This window comes from Urocampus carinirostris, chromosome 18, assembly GCF_059441175.1.
Source record: "Urocampus carinirostris isolate Australia breed hairy pipefish chromosome 18, RoL_Ucar_1.0, whole genome shotgun sequence".
NCBI lineage: Eukaryota > Metazoa > Chordata > Actinopteri > Syngnathiformes > Syngnathidae > Urocampus > Urocampus carinirostris.
This window is the reverse complement of record NC_142366.1, coordinates 7553313-7572573: the sequence shown is the minus strand read 5'-3', so window position 1 is coordinate 7572573 and position 19261 is coordinate 7553313. Positions and strand designations below refer to the sequence as shown.

Here is a 19261-nt window from a genome sequence, read left to right as displayed (position 1 = left end):
CCACTTCGTGCCCCCCTTCCCAACCCCAACCCGACTGAGTGCAACAACAATAGACCCACTCTTGAAAAATGTATGAGAAACTTTTTGTTCTTCAAATGTATGAACCTATTCGGGACCAAATGGGGAGAGTGACGGCTATCCGAAGATGTTTCAAATTTAATATTTTACCCGACAACACAAAAGCAATTTGATAGGCTCAGAAAAAAAAACAATTGAAGGTCTCTTGTTCGTAAAACTGCACTTTGTCTCCTGCGTTAAATATTTATCTCTAGCAAGGCTGACATGTTGGAAATAACAATAATGTCGGTGAGTCTTCTTTTAAGGCCCTCATGGACTTTGTAAGTGCAGACTAGAGACAGTAGACCAGGTGCAGTCTTAGATTGTGGGCTAGTTTTACGGAGCATTAGCTAGTCCATAGACCTCCCTTGCAAGGTCAACGTTTGTGGTCTACATACAAGGCAACTCAAAACCTTCTGAATCACTAGAATCAGTTCTTGCATTACATCTGTGCAACAAGTCCAGACCAATTAATTGCTTTCTTGGTCAACGTTTGTGGTTCAGGAACAAGTCTACTTAAAACTGTCTAAATCAGGCTAATCAAATTCTTCACAGAAACCACTTATTTAAAAACTTGAATCAGTAATAATCAGTTATTTCACAAGAACTGCTCAACTGGTCCAATAACTCGTTTGCTCAATCAACATTTGCCGTTTAGAAAGAAGTAACTTGCTCGGTTAACTTTTAGATGACAGAAGTTCCTTATATGTTCCAGTTTTTTTACTTATCAAAATTAAATTAAAATGTGCAACCATAAAGCATTGTAGTACTCTTAACACTTGTTGGTATAATCCAGGCTCTTGATTTAGAACTTTTTTACCCGCTTTTCTTTCTTCTGTGAATCTCCTTTCACATGATGTTTTATCATAGTGCCTATATGCAATCGAAACATTTTTTAACTTCCTATTTAAAGATACACTGAAACCCTTCTGAATGAGTGAAATAATCTTTTTTTTTTTTTTTACATAAACTGCTCAACTAGTCCAAAGTAATAGCTTTCTCGATCAATGTTTGTGATCCAGGAACGGGTCGACCACCTGAATCACTACAACCAGTCTAAAAACTAAAATCAGTTATTTCAAAAGAACTGCTCAATCTGACCAAAATAACTTGCTTGTTAGGTCAATATTTGAGGTCTAAAACTAGCATCTTAAAATCAGTTTAACTATTGAAATGTGATCCTACTCAAAAACTGCTCAACTATTCCCAAGAACTTTCTTCCCTGGCCTCCGAATCAACTCAGTTATTTCACAGGAGCCGCTCAACTACTTCTAAGAACGTGCATGGTCGGTCAAAATCAGCTGTCTAATCATAAGGAACTAAAAACCAGTATCCCTTAAATCTGTTATTTCAAGCATTTCTGAAACCAAATGGGGTTTTTGCTCCCAGGTACTCCATCGACTGGAGGAGCGACCCAGACAGTTTCTTCGACATCGATCCGGCAGAAGGAACCATCTCCACCAACGAAATCCTGGACCGGGAGAGCCTAGCCTGGCACAACATTTCCGTGGTGGCTACCAAACTTAGTGAGTAGTTGCCAATACTCCCCCAAAATAAATGGGGAAAAAAAATTCCGTTTCAATTTTTGATTGATACGCTATATGCATGTCGGGTGAAGGTCTCCTTTTGTCCACTTGGGGTCAATGTTTCTTTATGCGTGTAGTAAATGAATAGCTACAAAATCTCAATGTCTGGTCAAATTAATTACAGTAAAACCCTGGGATACGGTTACCCCGCCTTACGATATTTCCCCTTAAAGGCATTCTATCCACGAGACCGCATCAATGATGTCTTGATTGTGACAAGGTCGCAAATAAGGTGTCACTTCTGTAATATAGTAATAAATTCTGCGTGAAAACCAAAGTAATCAATTTCAGATTTATTGATCGTAAGAAGATCGCGACTAAATTGTGGCCTGTGTAATACATTAGCATACAGTATACAGAATGGAGGCTAATATTATCGTTCTAATGTCAAGAACCGGAACAGAAGGCGGACCCAGTTGCGTAATGTTTCTCACACAAGCTTTATTTTATGGGAAATGGGGCAGTCATGCACGTTTACTCAAACACCAGTGATTCAGCGATCGCTGGGCGGAAGACGTAAGGCAGCAGTCTGGCGTGGAACGACAGGAAGCCAGAGGCCGACGAGATCGATATCAAGTACACGATTAGATACCGGAAAGATGGGGTCGAGAGCAGACAGGATGGGACAGACAGGATTGATATCAGACACTGAAGACTGGAGTCTGATAACAAGCAGGACGAGATAGACGGGAACTATACCAGACACTGGAGATCAATATCAAACAGGAAAAAAATAGACGGAAACGATACCAGACACTGGAGATTGATATTAAACAGGACAAAATAGACAAGAACGATACCAGACAGGAAACACAAGTAGGAAACAGGACAGAGTCAAAACACACATCTCGTGGGTGCAGAGGTTCGATGACGGGCTGACAAAGGGTGAGTGAGAGCACTAATCTTAGGAGGGAAGCCAATCAGTCAACGAGCCGCAGCTGGCGCCAAACGGGTGGGGCCAATTGGCAACCGTGACCTCTAGGATGTTTTAATTGTAACAAGTGGTTTATAATGAGATCACAAACAAATTGTTACTTGTGTAGAGTTGTGTACAGTGTCGAGACAAATGTAATCGATATCAGATGTCTCGATCGTGACAAATTTGCAAAAAAGATTGTCCCTTTGGTGATAACTAAACAAATTCTGTGTTTAGCCCAAAATAATAGATCTTAGATGTCTTGATCACCATCTAAAAAAGAAAATCTACAGAAACAGTTTCTACTTGATACACGTTGTTTGGAGACCAAATAATCCATAAAAACAAAACAACAAATAAATCATCACAAAAAATAAACTTTGTTAAATTATGACATAACGGAACCATCTGCAAATTCTCAGTCGCAGAAGCGTCAATCCTTTTTCAACTCTCGCGGGATTTTGCAGTCGCACTCATGCAGCAAAATGAGAACGCCATCTGCGCCTCTCCAGGGATGACCAATCGTTCCCTGCTCTTGAGCAAAATCCTCTTTTTTCTGTTTAATTATTTATTTATTTTTTCCAATGGTTTAATTGCTTTTAGATAAATATATCTCGACCGCATTGTTTCTTGTTCTCTCTTTCTCCCCCTGTCTTTTGTCCTCCCATTTTTTCTCTATTATTTCTCTTTGCTTTTCTCATTCTTTTTCTCTCTTCCTCCCTTACGTTCTCCCTTTTTCTCTCTTCCCCCCTTGCTTTCGCTCAGATTTTTCAGGGCAGCACAGTGGTTAGTGCGTGTGCGGCACAGTTTTGAGGTCATGAGATCAAACCTTTCTGTGTGGAGTTTGCATGTTCTCCCCGTGCTTGTGTGGGTTTCCGCCAGGCACTCCGGTTTCCTCCCACATTCCAAAAACATGCATGTCAGGTTAATTGGCCGGTCCAAATTGTCCCTAGGTGTGAACAAGCGAGTGAGTTGTCTGTCTCTGTGCCCTGCAACTGGCTGGCAACCAGTTCAGGGTGTCCCCTGAAGAAAGCACCCCTGCGACCCTACTGAGGATAAGCGATGCAGATAATGGATGGATATTTCAATTGTTCTCATACTAATTGCATCTGTCTCTACTAAAATATCTGATCCGTCATAAAAGCAAGATTTCAACTTGCAACGTTAAAAAGTGTTGTGTAAAAAAAACACAATAGTCTTAAAATCGTCAACTGTAATGCTTATAAGATAATTAGTGTTTCGTTTAAAAAAATAAATAAAAATTAAATAAAAGTGCGTGTTTGTAGGCTCTGGAGGATGCTAAGCACGTGTAGTACAATCCCGCCACCTTGTGGCCAAAATACTTGATGAATATAAACCACACTCTTTAATGTTCATTTTTAAAAAAAAAAATTGAATTAAAACAGGTATATTCAAAGAGACTGTGTGTTATATTTAGCACACCTTAGTGGTAAAAAAACTTTTTTTTTAAATAATTATTTAAGAATCAGGGAAAATACACTATCAAGTCAAGTCAAGTTAAGTTTATTTGTATAGAACTTTATCGCAAGGAGTCTGAGAGGGCTGCACAGACCACATATTATTGGAAACGGCAGACTATTATTACACGATCCCCTGATCTAAAACCTACATGAGGGCAAGGAAAAACTCAAAACCTCAACATAAGGATTTTCAATGCTTGTAGGTCAAGAAATTGATATGTATTTCAGATAATATGAGGCTCACCTAGATGGAGCTCACATGATTCTATGCCATTTTGCTACTAAGGGTATCTGGAGGGGAAAACCAAAGCTTGCAAAAGGCTTGGCTTAAAATGAGAAGAAATTCTTTGCAGTTTGGTCACTTTGAGTCCCCAAAGTTTGTATTATTTCTTGTTCCTTTTAGCATTTGCTTTTGATTGCACGAGAAAATAACGCCTTGTGGCCCAATAATAAGCAGTAACCCTTTAAAGGTCTTAAAATTGCCTGATTTAAAGTAAAATGCTTGTTTGACGACACTAACGACTTATTGTGCACGTGCGTCTCCGTGTAGCCTAAATCCTCAAGTAAGGATGATGATGAACTGCACTCTTATTTATTTATTTATTTATTTAAAGGATTTTAAGGTAAAAAATAAGATTTAAAGGTCTCCAAAGTAAGCTTTGGGTACCTCTGCCACAAATCCGGGATTGCTGGTGGCACAGTGAGATTGCTTTGGGCTTGAAGGTTAAGTTCAAGGTTGGGGTTAGTAAAGTGAGGTCTTGCATCTGAAATCCGCTTGAGGCCACTCTGCAACATCTTCTGACTTTCACCTAAGGAAGCTGAGAAAATCCAATTCCCGCTGATAAATAAAAGATAAAATAATCCATCCAGTCAGGCTATTTTATACAGCTTTGAGAAAAAATACCGATAATTTTGTTTCTTCTTTTAGTCTAACTTTTTTTTTTTTCATTTCAGCAACCACTCTCAAGTTAGAACAGTTGATTAATTTCCTATTAATGTGTGATTTGCATTTCAGTAGTTCCATCTTGTTTTCTGGTTATTTCATTATTAAAATTTAAAAATGCCAACAAATAAAGTATTATTATTTACACCCTCTTAAAGTACTTTCCTGTTTTAATAAATAAATTGTATATTTTATTAATCTGCATTTAGAATGTTTGATTTCTTTCCTTTTTGTGTTTTGCAATGACAGATGTTCATCATATTTTACAGTTCTTTACTCATTCAAATCCAATTAAAATGTGCAAGAATAAAATAGTATTATTTACACATATTGGTATTAACCAAGCTCTTGATTTAGGACTAGTTTTTACTAATTTCATTTTTTTCTCTGAATCTCCTTAAATTGTATATTTTATCAAAGTGCCGACATGATATTAAAACATGTATTTCCTATTAATTTTAATTTTGCATGACAACAGTTCCATTTTTTCCAGTTCTTTACTTATTAAAATAAAATAGAAATGTGAAAAATGAAGGGTTGTTATCATCACTTAGACCCTCGATTCAGAATTGTTTTCCCCCGACTTATCATTTTTTGGTCTGAATAATGAAATTGTACATTTGATTTTAGTGATCTTGCTCAATGACAATACTTTATTTATCCCTATCAATTTGTATTTTTCATTGCAGGATATCCACATTTTTAACATGTCTTTGTTTGTTAAAATGTAAAAATAACACACAAAAAGAAAAATATATATATTTACACTGATTGGCATAACTTAGATTTTCATATTGGAATATTTTAGCTAATTTCCTTTCCAGCTTTAAACAAAATAAATTGTATATTTTATTTACTATCATTTAGAAGGTTTTATTTATTTTCTATTAATTGGTGTTTTGTATTACACAAGTTTCTAATGTCCCCCCATTGACTCCAAATGCTGAAATACAATTTAAGATGCAAATGTAAAGCAATGTTGTTCACACTTATTGGCATAAACTAGCCTCTCAATTAAGGATAATGCTTTACTACTTTCCTTCTTTTAACTTAATTCAGTAGTATATTGTATTTTAGTGACAATGTGCAATCCTAATTTGAATCAGTTTTCTATATTTTTTTTGTTTTGCATTACAGAAAATCCATTATTTTATTTCGTTTTTGTTCAACTAAAAAAACACAAATAAACCAAACTATTTACACGTATTAAAATAAACAATAAAATTCAATAACATAATAAAATATAAAATATAATTTACTTCCACATTTTGCTCGTAAACGTCATTGCGTACGTGAAATTACGTACAAAATATTTAGATTGAAATATCGACACTCATGCGCCTAAAGTACCTAAAAGAAATACGCATACAATGTCTGTGCTTATTTTTAGGACTTAAAATAAAAAATAGAATGACAATTTAATGGTATTAGTTTAACTCACTCGCATACACCGAATAATTTAATCTACGTGTCCAGGGTGTTCGACATGTTGTTTTGCTCACAACCGGAAAAATGTCAGTGTAAATATGTAATAAAAATAATAGCGGATATATGTACACGACTTTGCCTATAAAGACAGCGCATGTTTCTTATTTTGTTTGGATTAAATAGTAAAGCACGTATTTCTGATACATATACACAAAACCTTGAAGCTAAATAATATGGCACCAAGTTTTTATTTAGAAAATAACCGAAAATACATTGGCAAAAAAAAACCATCCAATTAGCTTTATTTAACCAGAAACCATAAACATTTAACCTGTCATGTTCCATCTTTCAGATTTTATCAATTTACCTTCTCCTGAGACACAAGATTAAAGAATACCCAATAATTGTAAAATATGTTTGAAAAAAAAAGACATTAATAGAACTGTAACCCAACTGCACTTCCTCTGCTGACCACAAGATGTCACCGGCATCTTTGCTGCGTTTATGTCCACCTCGTCACGCTCCTTTCCCGAATTTAATGATGTGTTCGTTTCATGTTTCCCGATCCAGATAGCCCAGTTCTGACCAGTCGAGTCGCCGTTTCGGTCCACGTTTTGGACATCAACGAATTTCCACCAGAACTGGCCAGTCCCTACGAGAGTTTTGTGTGTGAAAATGCCAAAGTTGGAGAGGTGTGTGTTAGTATATAAGTATTGGTTTTTGTTTTATAGGTCATTGAATGCAACTATTAACAAATCGCATAGCAGCATAAAGCAAGGTTTGTTTAAAAAACAAAAGCTTTTACTGAAATTTAAAACCTCAATTTGAAGCTTGTTCCTGCTTTACAGTATTTTATCTAATATGGAAACAGTCAGTTCATTTTTAGTGAACAGGTTCAAAGCATTACGATTCGTGACTCTCTTCGCGTCTCCATTATTCTTGGAACAAACTACCGATGAAAACTTATTTTTAGTTTTTTATTCCTTGATTAAAACTCCTTTCCAAATTTCAAAACATTTTGACGTTACATATATCATTAATTGGCCAATAATTTCACAAACTCAAGGAACTGTGCTTAAACACCCTCACTTTTATTTTGGAAATTTAAAAAAAAAACACATCAAACCTTATTTTAAATTCCTATTCCGTGTTTTATACAAATAGCGAAATTTAAAAGCCCTGTTGATTTACATACTGTATATTTCAGCCAATAAACTCAGAAACATTTGGAAGATTGCTTTGAAACCTCACTTTTATTTTGAAAAATTAAAAATTACTAATGAATGCCTATCCTTGTTTTAAACCCCTACTTTATATCTCCAGTCCTAATTTGGAGCCCTGACCATAATTTCAAAACCACTGGGAAGACTGGCCCTGTTTTTAAACCGGGCTCATATTTTGAAAAATAAAAATAATAATAAATAAAACCCTCCTATTTGTTTGAACTCTCATTTTGAAAAAAAACCCACTCCATTTTAAACTAATACCTTAAATTTCCCGTCCTAAATTGGAGCTTCAACCATATTCCCAATCGTAATTCAAAAACAGACTAAATTTGAAATCTGTTAATCAGAACCCCTCATATTTGTTTAAAGTCTTATTTTGAAAAACTACTCATATAAACCGTTGAATTTCCAGCCCTATTATAATCCCCAAACCTTAGATATCCAGTTTTAATTTGGATCCCTAAACATAATTTACAAACCTATTTTCTTTCACATGTGTTAATCAGCAAAACATGATTTACTCTTGTTGTAAAACCAGGTGATTCACCTGTTCAGCGCCCAAGATCAGGACTTGCCCAACGCAGGACAACAGTTTTCCTTCAAAGCCACCAAAGACGAAATGAGGAACAAGAACTTCACCATCAGAGATTTTGGAAGTAAGGCCTTCATTTGGGCTATGAAAGAAAACATAGATGAAAATATGGCCCAACAATGGACACACAATTCTGGGTTACAAAAAAACACACACAAGAGAGTAGATAGTCTTCTTTGACAATTAAAATCACCAATATTAGTGAATGTAAAACATATTTCCCCCCAAACACGATGACGAGTAGTCGATTTGGGTTAAGAAAGAGAATGTTGGTCAAAATCTGGACCCCCCAAAAAATGGACACAAAATCTGGTATAAAAAAAGACCATCAATAGTTGCAAGATGTCTTTGACGTTTATAGGCGTCATTGGCTGTGAAGGCAAAAATATTTCCGACCCCTGAGTTTCTAGATAAGACGGAGAGTCCTTGATTTGGGCTATAAAAAGAGAATGTTTGTGACAATTTGACCCAAGAGTGGACTCAATTTCTGGGTTAAAAGAAAACATACAAAAAAGGGTATGTGGTTGTCCTTTCTTCATCAATATTTGTCACCACAGCATGTCCTTGCTATGGGCTGAAAATAAGATTGTGAAAATGTAGCCCAAGTATTGACTACATTTCTGGGTTTTAAAACACACAAAATACATGATTCATAGTTTTTTTTTATGTCTTTATTTGTCAACACAACGTATCCTTTAGTTGGGTTGGACAAATTAGAATCTCTGTGAAAATTCATCCCATAAAAGTACAAAGATGTGTGTAAAAAACTGAAAAAATATCTTTGACGTCGCTAGACATCAATGGCAGTGAATGTAAATGTTTGTCATTCTCACACAGCAGGGGGTGTCTTTGATTTGGACATAAAAGAAGGGCATGTTCTTGAAAATGTGGCTTAAAATTGGACACTTTCAAAATTCATGACAAAAAACAGTTGTCGCCTTTGATGTTTTTAGTCATCAATAGCAGTGAATGTAAATGTTTGACGTTCCCAGACAACACGGCGTGTCTTTGGTTTGGCCTAAATAAAAGGCAGGTTCCTGAAATTGTGGCCCTAAATTGGACATTTTTATAAATTAATGAAGAAATAGTTGTTGCCTTTGATGTTTTTAGTCATCAATGGCAGTGAACACTATTTTTTGTCATTCCCAGACAGCACAGGGTGTCCTCAATTTGGGATGAAATTAAGAGCATGTTCCTGAGAACGTGGCTCAAAATGGACACCGTTTCTTAATTCACCAAAAAAACATTTGGCGCCTTTGATGTTTTTAGTGATCAATGGCAGTGAACATGAATTTTTGTCATTCCCAGACAGCACAGGGTGTCCTCAATTTGGGATGAAATTAAGACCATGTTCCTGAGAACAAGGCTCGAAATGGACACCATTTCTTAATTCACGAAAAAAACATTTGGCGCCTTTGATGTTTTTAGTGATCAATGGCAGTGAACATGAATTTTTGTCATTCCCAGACAGCACAGGGTGTCCTCAATTTGGGATGAAATTAAGAGCATGTTCCTGAGAACGTGGCTCAAAATGGACACCGTTTCTTAATTCACCAAAAAAACATTTGGCGCCTTTGATGTTTTTAGTGATCAATGGCAGTGAACATGAATTTTTGTCATTCCCAGACAGCACAGGGTGTCCTCAATTTGGGATGAAATTAAGACCATGTTCCTGAGAACAAGGCTCGAAATGGACACCATTTCTTAATTCACGAAAAAAACATTTGGCGCCTTTGATGTTTTTAGTGATCAATGGCAGTGAACATGAATTTTTGTCATTCCCAGACAGCACAGGGTGCCCTCAATTTGGGATGAAATTAAGACCATGTTCCTGAGAACAAGGCTCGAAATGGACACCATTTCTTAATTCACGAAAAAAACATTTGGTGCCTTTGATGTTTTTAGTCATCAATGGCAGCGAATGTACATTTTTGTCATTTCAAGAAGATGTTGATTGTCCTAGATTTGATTAGAGCTGGTTCGCAAAAATCTGGCCCCAAAATGGACGCATTGTCTAAATTAATGAAGAAAAAAAAAAAACAGTTGGCGCCTTTGATGTTTTTAGTCATCAATGGCAGTAAACAAATGTTTGTAATTCCCAGACAACATGGCGTGTCCTAGATTTGGACTAAAATAAGGGGATGTTCCTGTGGCCCCAAAATGGACACCATTTCTAAATTCATGAAAAATACAGTTGGCGCCTTTGATGTTTTTAGTCATCAATGGCAGTGTATGTAAATGTTTTTCGTTCCCAGACAACATAGTGTGTCCTCGATTTGAGCAAAAAAAAAAAAGCACATTCCTGAAAATGTGGCTCAAACTGGACACCATTTCTTAATTCATGAAATGAACAGTTGGCGCCTTTGATGTTTTTAGTCATCAATGGCAGTGAACGTAAATGTTTGTCATTCCCAGACAACATTACGTGTCCTCAATTTTGGCTAAAATAATAAAAGAGCCTGTTCCTGAAATGTGACCCAGAAAAACACAATTTCCAATTCTATTAGTTGTCATCTTTGATGTTTCTGTTGGTCAATGGCAGATAAGATCAATGTTGCGTTGTCCTCTTCAGACAACACGGCGGGCATCGTGACCAAACGCGGCGGTTTCCGTCGCCGTCTTCAGGAGCTCTACCGACTGCCGGTGGTAATGGAGGATAACGGCTACCCGTCTAAGAGCAGCACCGGCACGCTAACCATTCGAGTTTGCGGATGCGGCGCAGACGGCGGCCCACTAGCTTGCGGCGCGGAGGCCATCTTCCTGCCGGTGGGCCTCAGCACCGGCGCCCTGGTCGCCATCCTCCTCTGCGTCATCATCCTTCTAGGTCGGTAACATGTCCTCCATCATACTGCAAATATACGAATGCCGGGTTATTTGGAAAAAGAACAGCGAAGTGGTCAAACCAAAATTTTCTTGAAAAATGACAAAGCTAAAAAGGGAAATACTACGGCTTAGTCAATCAAGGAATACAAGTATTTAGAACAACTTAAATAAAATACTAAGTAGTAGAAAATGAAAATAATAAGGCTGAGTCAGAGCTATCATAAATTAAATAAAAATAGACAGTATAAAAAATAAAGAACACAAACAGAAAATATTGCGGCTGAATCAAATAAATAACAATTTATAATATGGATAAATATCCCAAAAATAACAAAAACTAAAAATGTTAAGATTAAGTCAAATAAATCGTAAATGTGATTAAAAAAAAACCTGAAAATATTAAAGCCAAGTCAAACAGATATCAATATGAACATAATAATAACTAAATAAAAAAGTAAAATAACTGTAATAAATAAAAAATGAAAAGCTAGGTTTTCTCCTTCCAAAAATAATAAAATATAAATACAATGAAAACATAAAAATTGAAAGTCAAATATTGTTTAAAACAAAGATAGCGAGGTTGGCTTGTGTAAATTCATAAATAAGTATTAGTGGAGTTGAATTAGAACGGATGATAAATGTGATTTTAAAAAATGAATCTGAGAACCCAGGTAAATGGATAATGAATAAAGAGGTAAATGAAGAAATAAAATAACTACAAATTAAAAAAGGATATATCTAGCATGTTTGCCTGCTACAAAAATGAATAGAAATGTAGATAAAAAAATGTATACATCATTTAAAGATATTAAGATGAATACAGTTTTATTGAAAAAAAATATGAAAATAAACATGAGTTGACTTGATTTGACCCATATGTTTTATGCGTAAGGGCCGTTAGGGGGCACTGCCACCTCACAATAACAACTCGAAGCAGGCAAGTGATGAGGGAAAGACCTCCTTCCAGCTCCATTATTAATGTTGTGGGCTCTGCAGTCTGCCTTGCAATACATTTTGTTCTAGCGCTTAATTGCGTTGAAAGCGTTGAAAGACTCATGCACAACCTCACTGTTTGTGTGCCTAACCTGCAAAGCAGGGGTCTCCAATGTGGTAGCCGCGGGCACCAGCGGGCCCCATGAGTGCAGCCGAGGTGCCTGGGGACCTGTTCTGAATATGGCTCACCAGTGCTGGGTCATTGGGATTTTCTGATATTTTTTTTTTTTTTTGTGGTCAACTAAGTCAATTTAACCCCACTTTCAACTTTTCGCTTTTATTTTTTTCTTACTCGCTCTTTTTCTTCTTTTTCTTGTGCTTTTTCTTTTCTCTCTATCTCTCTCTCGTGCTTTTTCTTCTCTCCTTTTCTTCTTTTTCTCTGACTTTTTCTTCTCTCTTTCTCGGGCTTTTTCTTCTTTGTTACTCCTCTTTTGTTCTTTCTTTCTTTTTTATTTTTCTCTCTTTTTCTCTCTCTCCCTTTTCATTTGTCATTCTGTCTCTCTCCCTCTATTTCTTTGTCTCTCCTTATCTGTATTTTTGTCTCTATATTTTTACTGTGTTTCCTATTCTTTCTCTCCCTTCCCTCTTCTGTCTTACTCGCTTTCTCTCATTCTTTCTCACTCTTTTTTATTTCTTTCTTTCTTTCTTACTTACTATCATTTTTCTATCTAGCTTCTCTTTCTTTCTTTCTTTCTTTCTTTCTTTCTTTCTTTCTTTCTTTCTTTCTTTCTTTCTTTCTTTCTTTCTTTCTTTCTTTCTTTCTTTCTTTCTTTCTTTCTTCCTTTCTTTCTTATTTTCATTTTCTATCTAGCTTCTCTTGCTTTCTTTCTTATTTCTTACTTTTATTTTTCTATCTAGCTTCTCTTTTTCTTTCTTCTTTCTTACTTTCATTTTTCTATCTAGCTTCTCTTTCTTTTTTCTTTCTTACTTTCATTTTTCTATCTAGCTTCTCTTTCTTTCATTTTTCTATCTAGCTTTTCTTTCTTTCTATCTTTCTCACTTTCTTTCATTTTTCTATCTAGCTTTTCTTTCTTTCTATCTTTCTCACTTTCTTTCTTTCTCTTTCTTTCTTTCTTACTTTTTTGTTTCTCTCTTTCTTCTTTCTCCCTCTCTATTTGTACTTCCAACAATTAGCCTAAAATAGCATAGTAACAACATACAGTAGTACAAGATAAATTGTTATTTTAGAAATGCAAATACCACCAGGTGCCCTTTGCGCTAATCAGTAGCAAAACGTAGCTCTCAGCTTTAAAAAGGTTGAAGAGCCATGCTCTAAAAGAATTCTGCTGCATCGGCTTTTTATATGATTTCCGTTTTTGGAGCGAAGAAGGCCCATTCCTGCTGAGCGGGTTATGTTAGCGTACGTGGGAGTTCGAGCGAGGCTAACGTGCCGTAAAAGTAAAAAAGAATGGCACGATTGCCTAAAACAGGGGTGTCAAACATGTGACCTGGGGGTAGGATCAGGCCTGCTATGGGATTGATTCCAGCCCAAGAGAACATTTCTCTCTCTCTCTCTCTTGCTCTCCACGGTCTGTCTCACTTTCTATGTTTCTCTCTCTTTGTTGCTCTCTCTTAATCTCTCATTCTCTTTTTTATATTTTTTTTTTTTACCAATCTACTAAACTCTAGTCCGGTACCCTCCAAAGGGATTTATTGACAGAAAATGTGTCGGGCAGTGTAAAGAAACAGAATAAGGAAGTATACTAAGATCTTCACTATTCAAACACGTCGAAGCTACGCTTGCACAGGGCTGATAACTTATCCCTGGTACATCATGTTCAAACACTATCAAGATCTAAATGAACAAAACATGAAACACAAATATACATAGAACGCATCCTAAAGAAAAAAAAACAAGAATGCAAGACGAGGTGAAATATGTTGCAACAATAACTAGTTGTAACTGAACAAACACGAAGAAAGAGGACACAGTGAGTATACTCGCACTGAAATACACCAACAAGATAATGTTCCAAAGTCAACCTGTTCTAAGAGGACGGAACATGAAAAGGGACAAGACAAGACACATTGGGATAAGTGGACAAAACAACAAGTGTGCCAACAAAATAATGACATATAATGCAGGCACGATAACAAGCATTAACGGAACATAACATGAAAATACATTGATGGCTATGAATGAACAGTAACTAACTGAACAATATATATATGACAGAGGGGCTATTCAGGGTATGTTAAAACATTAACTAGCTCTAACTCGACAATATGACTACATCTAAATTAACATAACATGGAGAATAAAAGAAATCCAAGATTAAGATTAATCTGTGGAATCATGTTCAGAAAGAGAACAAGGATGTCTACTAGGATCATCAGAATTCAAAAATTACGCTAACACAGGCTCAACTACTCATCCATGAAACATAATGATGATACACTAACAGTTAAATTAACAATGCATGAAAGTAAGCAAACACAGGAAAGGTAAATAACAAACTAACTGAACAAAACAATGAAGTAAGACAGGCCAGACAATGCTGGGATACTATCTAGTTCCAGGTGAACAGAAACAAAATATATTGAAGCAGGAAACTTACTTTTTTTTTCATTTTCTTTTCTTCTCCTTTTTCTTTTCTTTTGCCTTCCTGCTTCTTTTTTCTTTTTTCCTTTTCTTATATTTTTCTCTCTTTTCCTTTTTACTTTTTTTTCATCTTTCCTAATACTTTGCTTTTATCTTTCCTTTTATTGGCTTTTCTTTTTTTGTATACTTTTGTTTTTCTTCTTTTATTCTTGTTTTTTGTTATCTCCCGTAATAGTTTCTGTTTTCTTTTTTCTTTTTTTTCTTTGTATTTCTTTTTTTATTTCTTGTTTTTTCCTAATTCGGTTTTTTTTTCTTTTTTCTTTTCTTTCTTTTGCATTTTCTTTCTTTTTTCCTTTCCATTTTATTTTTCTTTTGTTCCTTTTTTTGTAGATGGTTGGGCAAAAGGTTGTTTTCATAGTTTGTATTCTTGTGAATTTAGCACTTGGTCGCACGACACAATGTAGCGACATCCAGTGGTGGAATATAGCACAGTGCTCCTTTAAGATCTACAAAATGATACTTGAAATGTGAAAAATGAACTTAATGGAGAACTTCCTATTCAACAAACATCCATCTTACCAAGGACTGTTTGTGTGTCTGGTATTGCAGTTAACAATTTTGTGTTTGGTCCCCAGTCCTGGTAGTCCTCTACGTGGGCCTTAAGCGCCAGAAGAAGAAGGAGACCTTGATGTCCTCCAAGGAGGACATTCGAGACAACGTCATCCATTACGACGACGAAGGAGGCGGCGAGGAGGACACGCACGCCTTCGATATGGGGACGCTCCGAAACCCCAAGGTCATCAAGGACAACCTCTTCCGGCGGGACGTCAAGCCCGAGCCGGGGCCCCCTCGTGCCCCCGACTCGGAGGACGGGGCCGACCTGAGGGCCTTCATCCGCCGCCGGCTGCAGGAACACGACGCCGACGGCTCAGCGCCGCCGTATGATTCGTTAGCCACCTTTGCCTACGAGGGAGGCGGCTCATTGGCCGACTCGCTCAGCTCCATCCAATCGACGGCCGCCGAGGACGAGGACGACTACGACTACCTCAACGAATGGGGGCCCCGTTTCAAGACGCTGGCGGGGATTTTCAGGGACCCCTCCGAGGCTCGCTTGGACTCTCTTAGCGCCGGGAATTGAGGGGATCTGAGAATGCGTCTGCTAGGTGGAAAAAATGATATTTTTGGGCATTTGGGTGTCGGATAGGAAGCCAAAACGCCAAAGGTTATTTGGATTTATGTCGTGGCTTGGGTCTCAGACCAAATGTTTTAGGGTCCTCACTTTGGGCTCTATTATATTTTAAGAAGTCTGCCCAATGATTTTAGATCCAGAAAGGAACCTTGCCAGAAAATGAGGCCCAAAAAAAGACCCAAGTTTGCTTATCACTGACGGATACATTACCCAAGTTATGTTGGCCCAAAATTATTTGGGGCCTCCAACTCTTTTGGCCACTATTGTATTTTAATGGGTCAGTCCATGAATTCAGGACCAGAAAAGCCCATCTTCTGAAAACAAGGAGAAACAAAAACCTTAGTTTGCTTATCCTGTACCCAGTTTGACAGAGAATGGTTCGGGGACCAAAATTAATTTTGGCGGCCATTATATTTTAATGCAGCAATTTTAATGGGTCAGCCCGTTATTTCAGGTCTAGACAGGACCATCTTCTGAAAACCAAGCCCAAAAAAGACCCAAGTTTGCCAAACATGGACTGATCCATTACTTGGGTATTTATTATCAACCCAAAATGGCTTAGTGTCCCCAATTGATTTTGAGGCAATGCTTAACACGGAATTAGTGATCTTGAGACTCCCTGACCAAAATTCAAGTCCTCAAGTCGACCAGTCAATTGTCAGATCCAGATCCAGAAAGATCAAAGCTTACCAAAAATTGTTTGGTCTAAAATAACCAAATTTTGGTCCATGTGGACTGATCCATTACTCTGGTTAGTTAGACCCAACATCATTTGGGGACAACAAATCATGTTGGCTCGTGTTATAAATTATTATATTTCAAAGGGGCAAAACTGGGGTAGAGATCCAGAAAGGAACCGTTTCTAATAACCTGGTCCCCCAAAAGACCCAAATTTACCAAGTGTAATCATATTTGAGTCCAAAAGGCCTGATTCATTACTTTGGTGTATTTTACCTAAAATGGTTTAGGGTACCCGTCACATTTGGGCCACTGTTACAACTTATGGGGGAATTTTAGTGGATCAGCCCATCAATGTTCAGAAACAACCCATCTCTGAAAACTGGCTGAAAAAAGACCCAAGTGTGCCTAATGTAGACCCTTTTGGGTCAACATGGACTGATCCATTACCTGCAAGTTCTGGTCCTTAATGGTTTGGGGTCCCCAACACAATATTTATTATGGTTATTATTCTTTGTTCTTCGAAATTATTTAAAAAAAACTTGGGTTGATAAACCCTGGTTTACTAGCACCTGTGGTCTGATGAGACCCACAGGAACAGTCAAAGACAAAATTAATGTCAGTGAAGGGCAAACAAGTGACAGGCATCATTATTATTTTTTTTTTGTTTCGCCCTAAGAGCCTTTTTTTTTTCAATTAAAAAAAAAACATTTTAGACAAACCTTGGCAGCTTGCGGTCTGATGAGACGGGAAGTGCCGTTGAAGTCAAACAAAAAATGTATTTTAGTCAAGTGAAGACAAGTGACAGTCATCTTTAGATTTATCGGTTTTTTTCTCGTGCCTTCAATTTTTTTCAGTAAAACAAACCCCGGTTTACTTGAGTCTGAGGTCTGACACGACAAACCGGAACCGTTTAAAGATCAAACTTATAGGAGACAAGTGATATCAATATGTTTTTAATTTGATTTTATTTCTTTTGTGCCCTAGTATTATTTTCAATTAAACAATATATGGACAAATCGTGGCTTACTTGAGCTTGTGGTCTGACAAGACCAGAACCAGCATCAAAAGGACTTCAGAGATAAATATATATTTCAGTAAATAGCAGACAAGCAACAGGCGTCCTTTTATTTTGTGCCTCCAAATGCTTTTCAATGGAAATTTTGTTGAGCTTTTTTTTGTGCCTCCAATTTTGTTATCAATAAATATTTGATTGACAAACCCTGGTTTGCCTGACCCTTGTGGTCTGACGAGACCAACAGGAACAGTTCAAAGATAAAGTCAATGGCAGACAAGTGACAGGCATCATTCTTTTTTTTAATTGAGATTTTTCTTTTTCTCTTTTTTGCCCTAAGATTTTTTCTTTCAATTAAAAACAAAAGGTCGACAAACCCTGGCTTACTTGAGCACGCGGTCTGACGAGACTGAACCTGGCGTCCGAAAAACTTCAGAGATGAAATATGTTTCAGTAAATTACAGTTGAGCAACATGCATCCTTCTTTTGTGCCTCCAATTTCTTTCAATAAAAAGTTGGGTTGACAAACCCTAGTTTACTTGAGCGGTCTGAGGAGACAAACATGAAATGTTTTATCTGACATGCGATAAAAGACGCCGGAATTCAATCAACTTGACGTTTTCTTCTCCTGTCTGACACCCGACGTCCTATAATGTTTGCTCTATTGGTTTCACTTCATTTTTCTTAATTTTTTTTTTTTTGCAAAAAACAAGCAAAAGCCACCGCCACCCAAAAGGTAGTTAAATTGGGACTTAGTCGCCGTGAACATCCTTCAAAGTGCCTCAACGGACGATTCGGCGACACAAGTCTGAGACCTATTTCGCCGATAACTTATTTAACTCCGCCCCCCCGAATACCATCTACAACGCCCCTTTTAGGCCAAAGATGTTTTGATTGGAATCTTATTTATCCTTCTATTTATTTCTTGACTTGTTGCTTGTGTATTTATCTATTTATCTCCCCAGTCATACTGTGTTTTTTTTGGGGGGGGAGTGGGGGTTGCAGGGAGGACGGGGTCAATTTTTGTCACTAAGACCCAGGACTGAAGAAAAAACATCTCGTTAGAAGGGGTACTGTGAATAGGGGGGAAAAGAGACTTTAGGGCTAAAAAAGGAAATTATGTCATGTAAAAAAAACAAAAAAAAAACATGTTTTTTTTAAATAAAATAAAAGACACTTCTTGAACAAACTTTGAGAAAAGTTTTTTTTTTCCGACCTGTTTCAGAAGCTTCTTCAACAGGCGATTAACCTTCTTAACACCTCTTGTCGTCCATCAGATAACGACATTGTTACGTTTCGCTAGCTAATCCCGACGAGAGAACGCGGGACGTTATCTCCCTCCAGAAAATAAATCCCCCTTCTTGGAAAAAAAAAAACATGTCCGCCGAGACGATTACACAATTAGCCCATTTAGAACTAGCTAACGGATAAAAAGCGACGCCTGTGCCGTTGAGAGAGCGTCCTTGTTGTGCTAATGCTAAGATCTAATGGAAGGTTTGGCGGCTAGCCAGTGGGATGAATCGCTTCTTGTTTCTGACTCATGTTCGATTTCTGTCCGGGTATTTTGGGATGCGTTTTAAAACTTGTTTTAGTTTAAGTAACTCGAGAATCAAGTCAGCTTGAATTTTAAGTTTATGACCGAAATTAAATTCATGTTGATTCCTTAGTTAGAATTTTAAAGCAGCTTCTAACACCTAGATATTTTGTTATGGATTTTAAAAACAGCTTTGAGTCCAAATATTAAACAGATTGACTCTGAAATTAACTCAGCTTCAACTCCAGGGTTATGACA

At 37.0% G+C, this 19261-nt stretch overlaps 1 protein-coding gene across 1 annotated transcript in view; it reads left to right on the top strand.

Moving 5' to 3' along the window:
- Nucleotides 1-18656, top strand: part of LOC148348253 (cadherin-12-like) — a 115628-nt gene extending 96972 nt beyond the window's left edge. Inside the window, exons 8-12 of the mRNA XM_088322258.1 lie at nucleotides 1447-1583; nucleotides 6982-7103; nucleotides 8176-8293; nucleotides 10802-11053; nucleotides 15223-18656. Of these exons, the coding sequence (XP_088178384.1) occupies nucleotides 1447-1583; nucleotides 6982-7103; nucleotides 8176-8293; nucleotides 10802-11053; nucleotides 15223-15725 (1132 nt within the window). The 3' untranslated portion in view covers nucleotides 15726-18656. The remainder of the gene's footprint in view (nucleotides 1-1446; nucleotides 1584-6981; nucleotides 7104-8175; nucleotides 8294-10801; nucleotides 11054-15222) is intronic.
- Nucleotides 18657-19261: the final 605 nt, after the last annotated feature.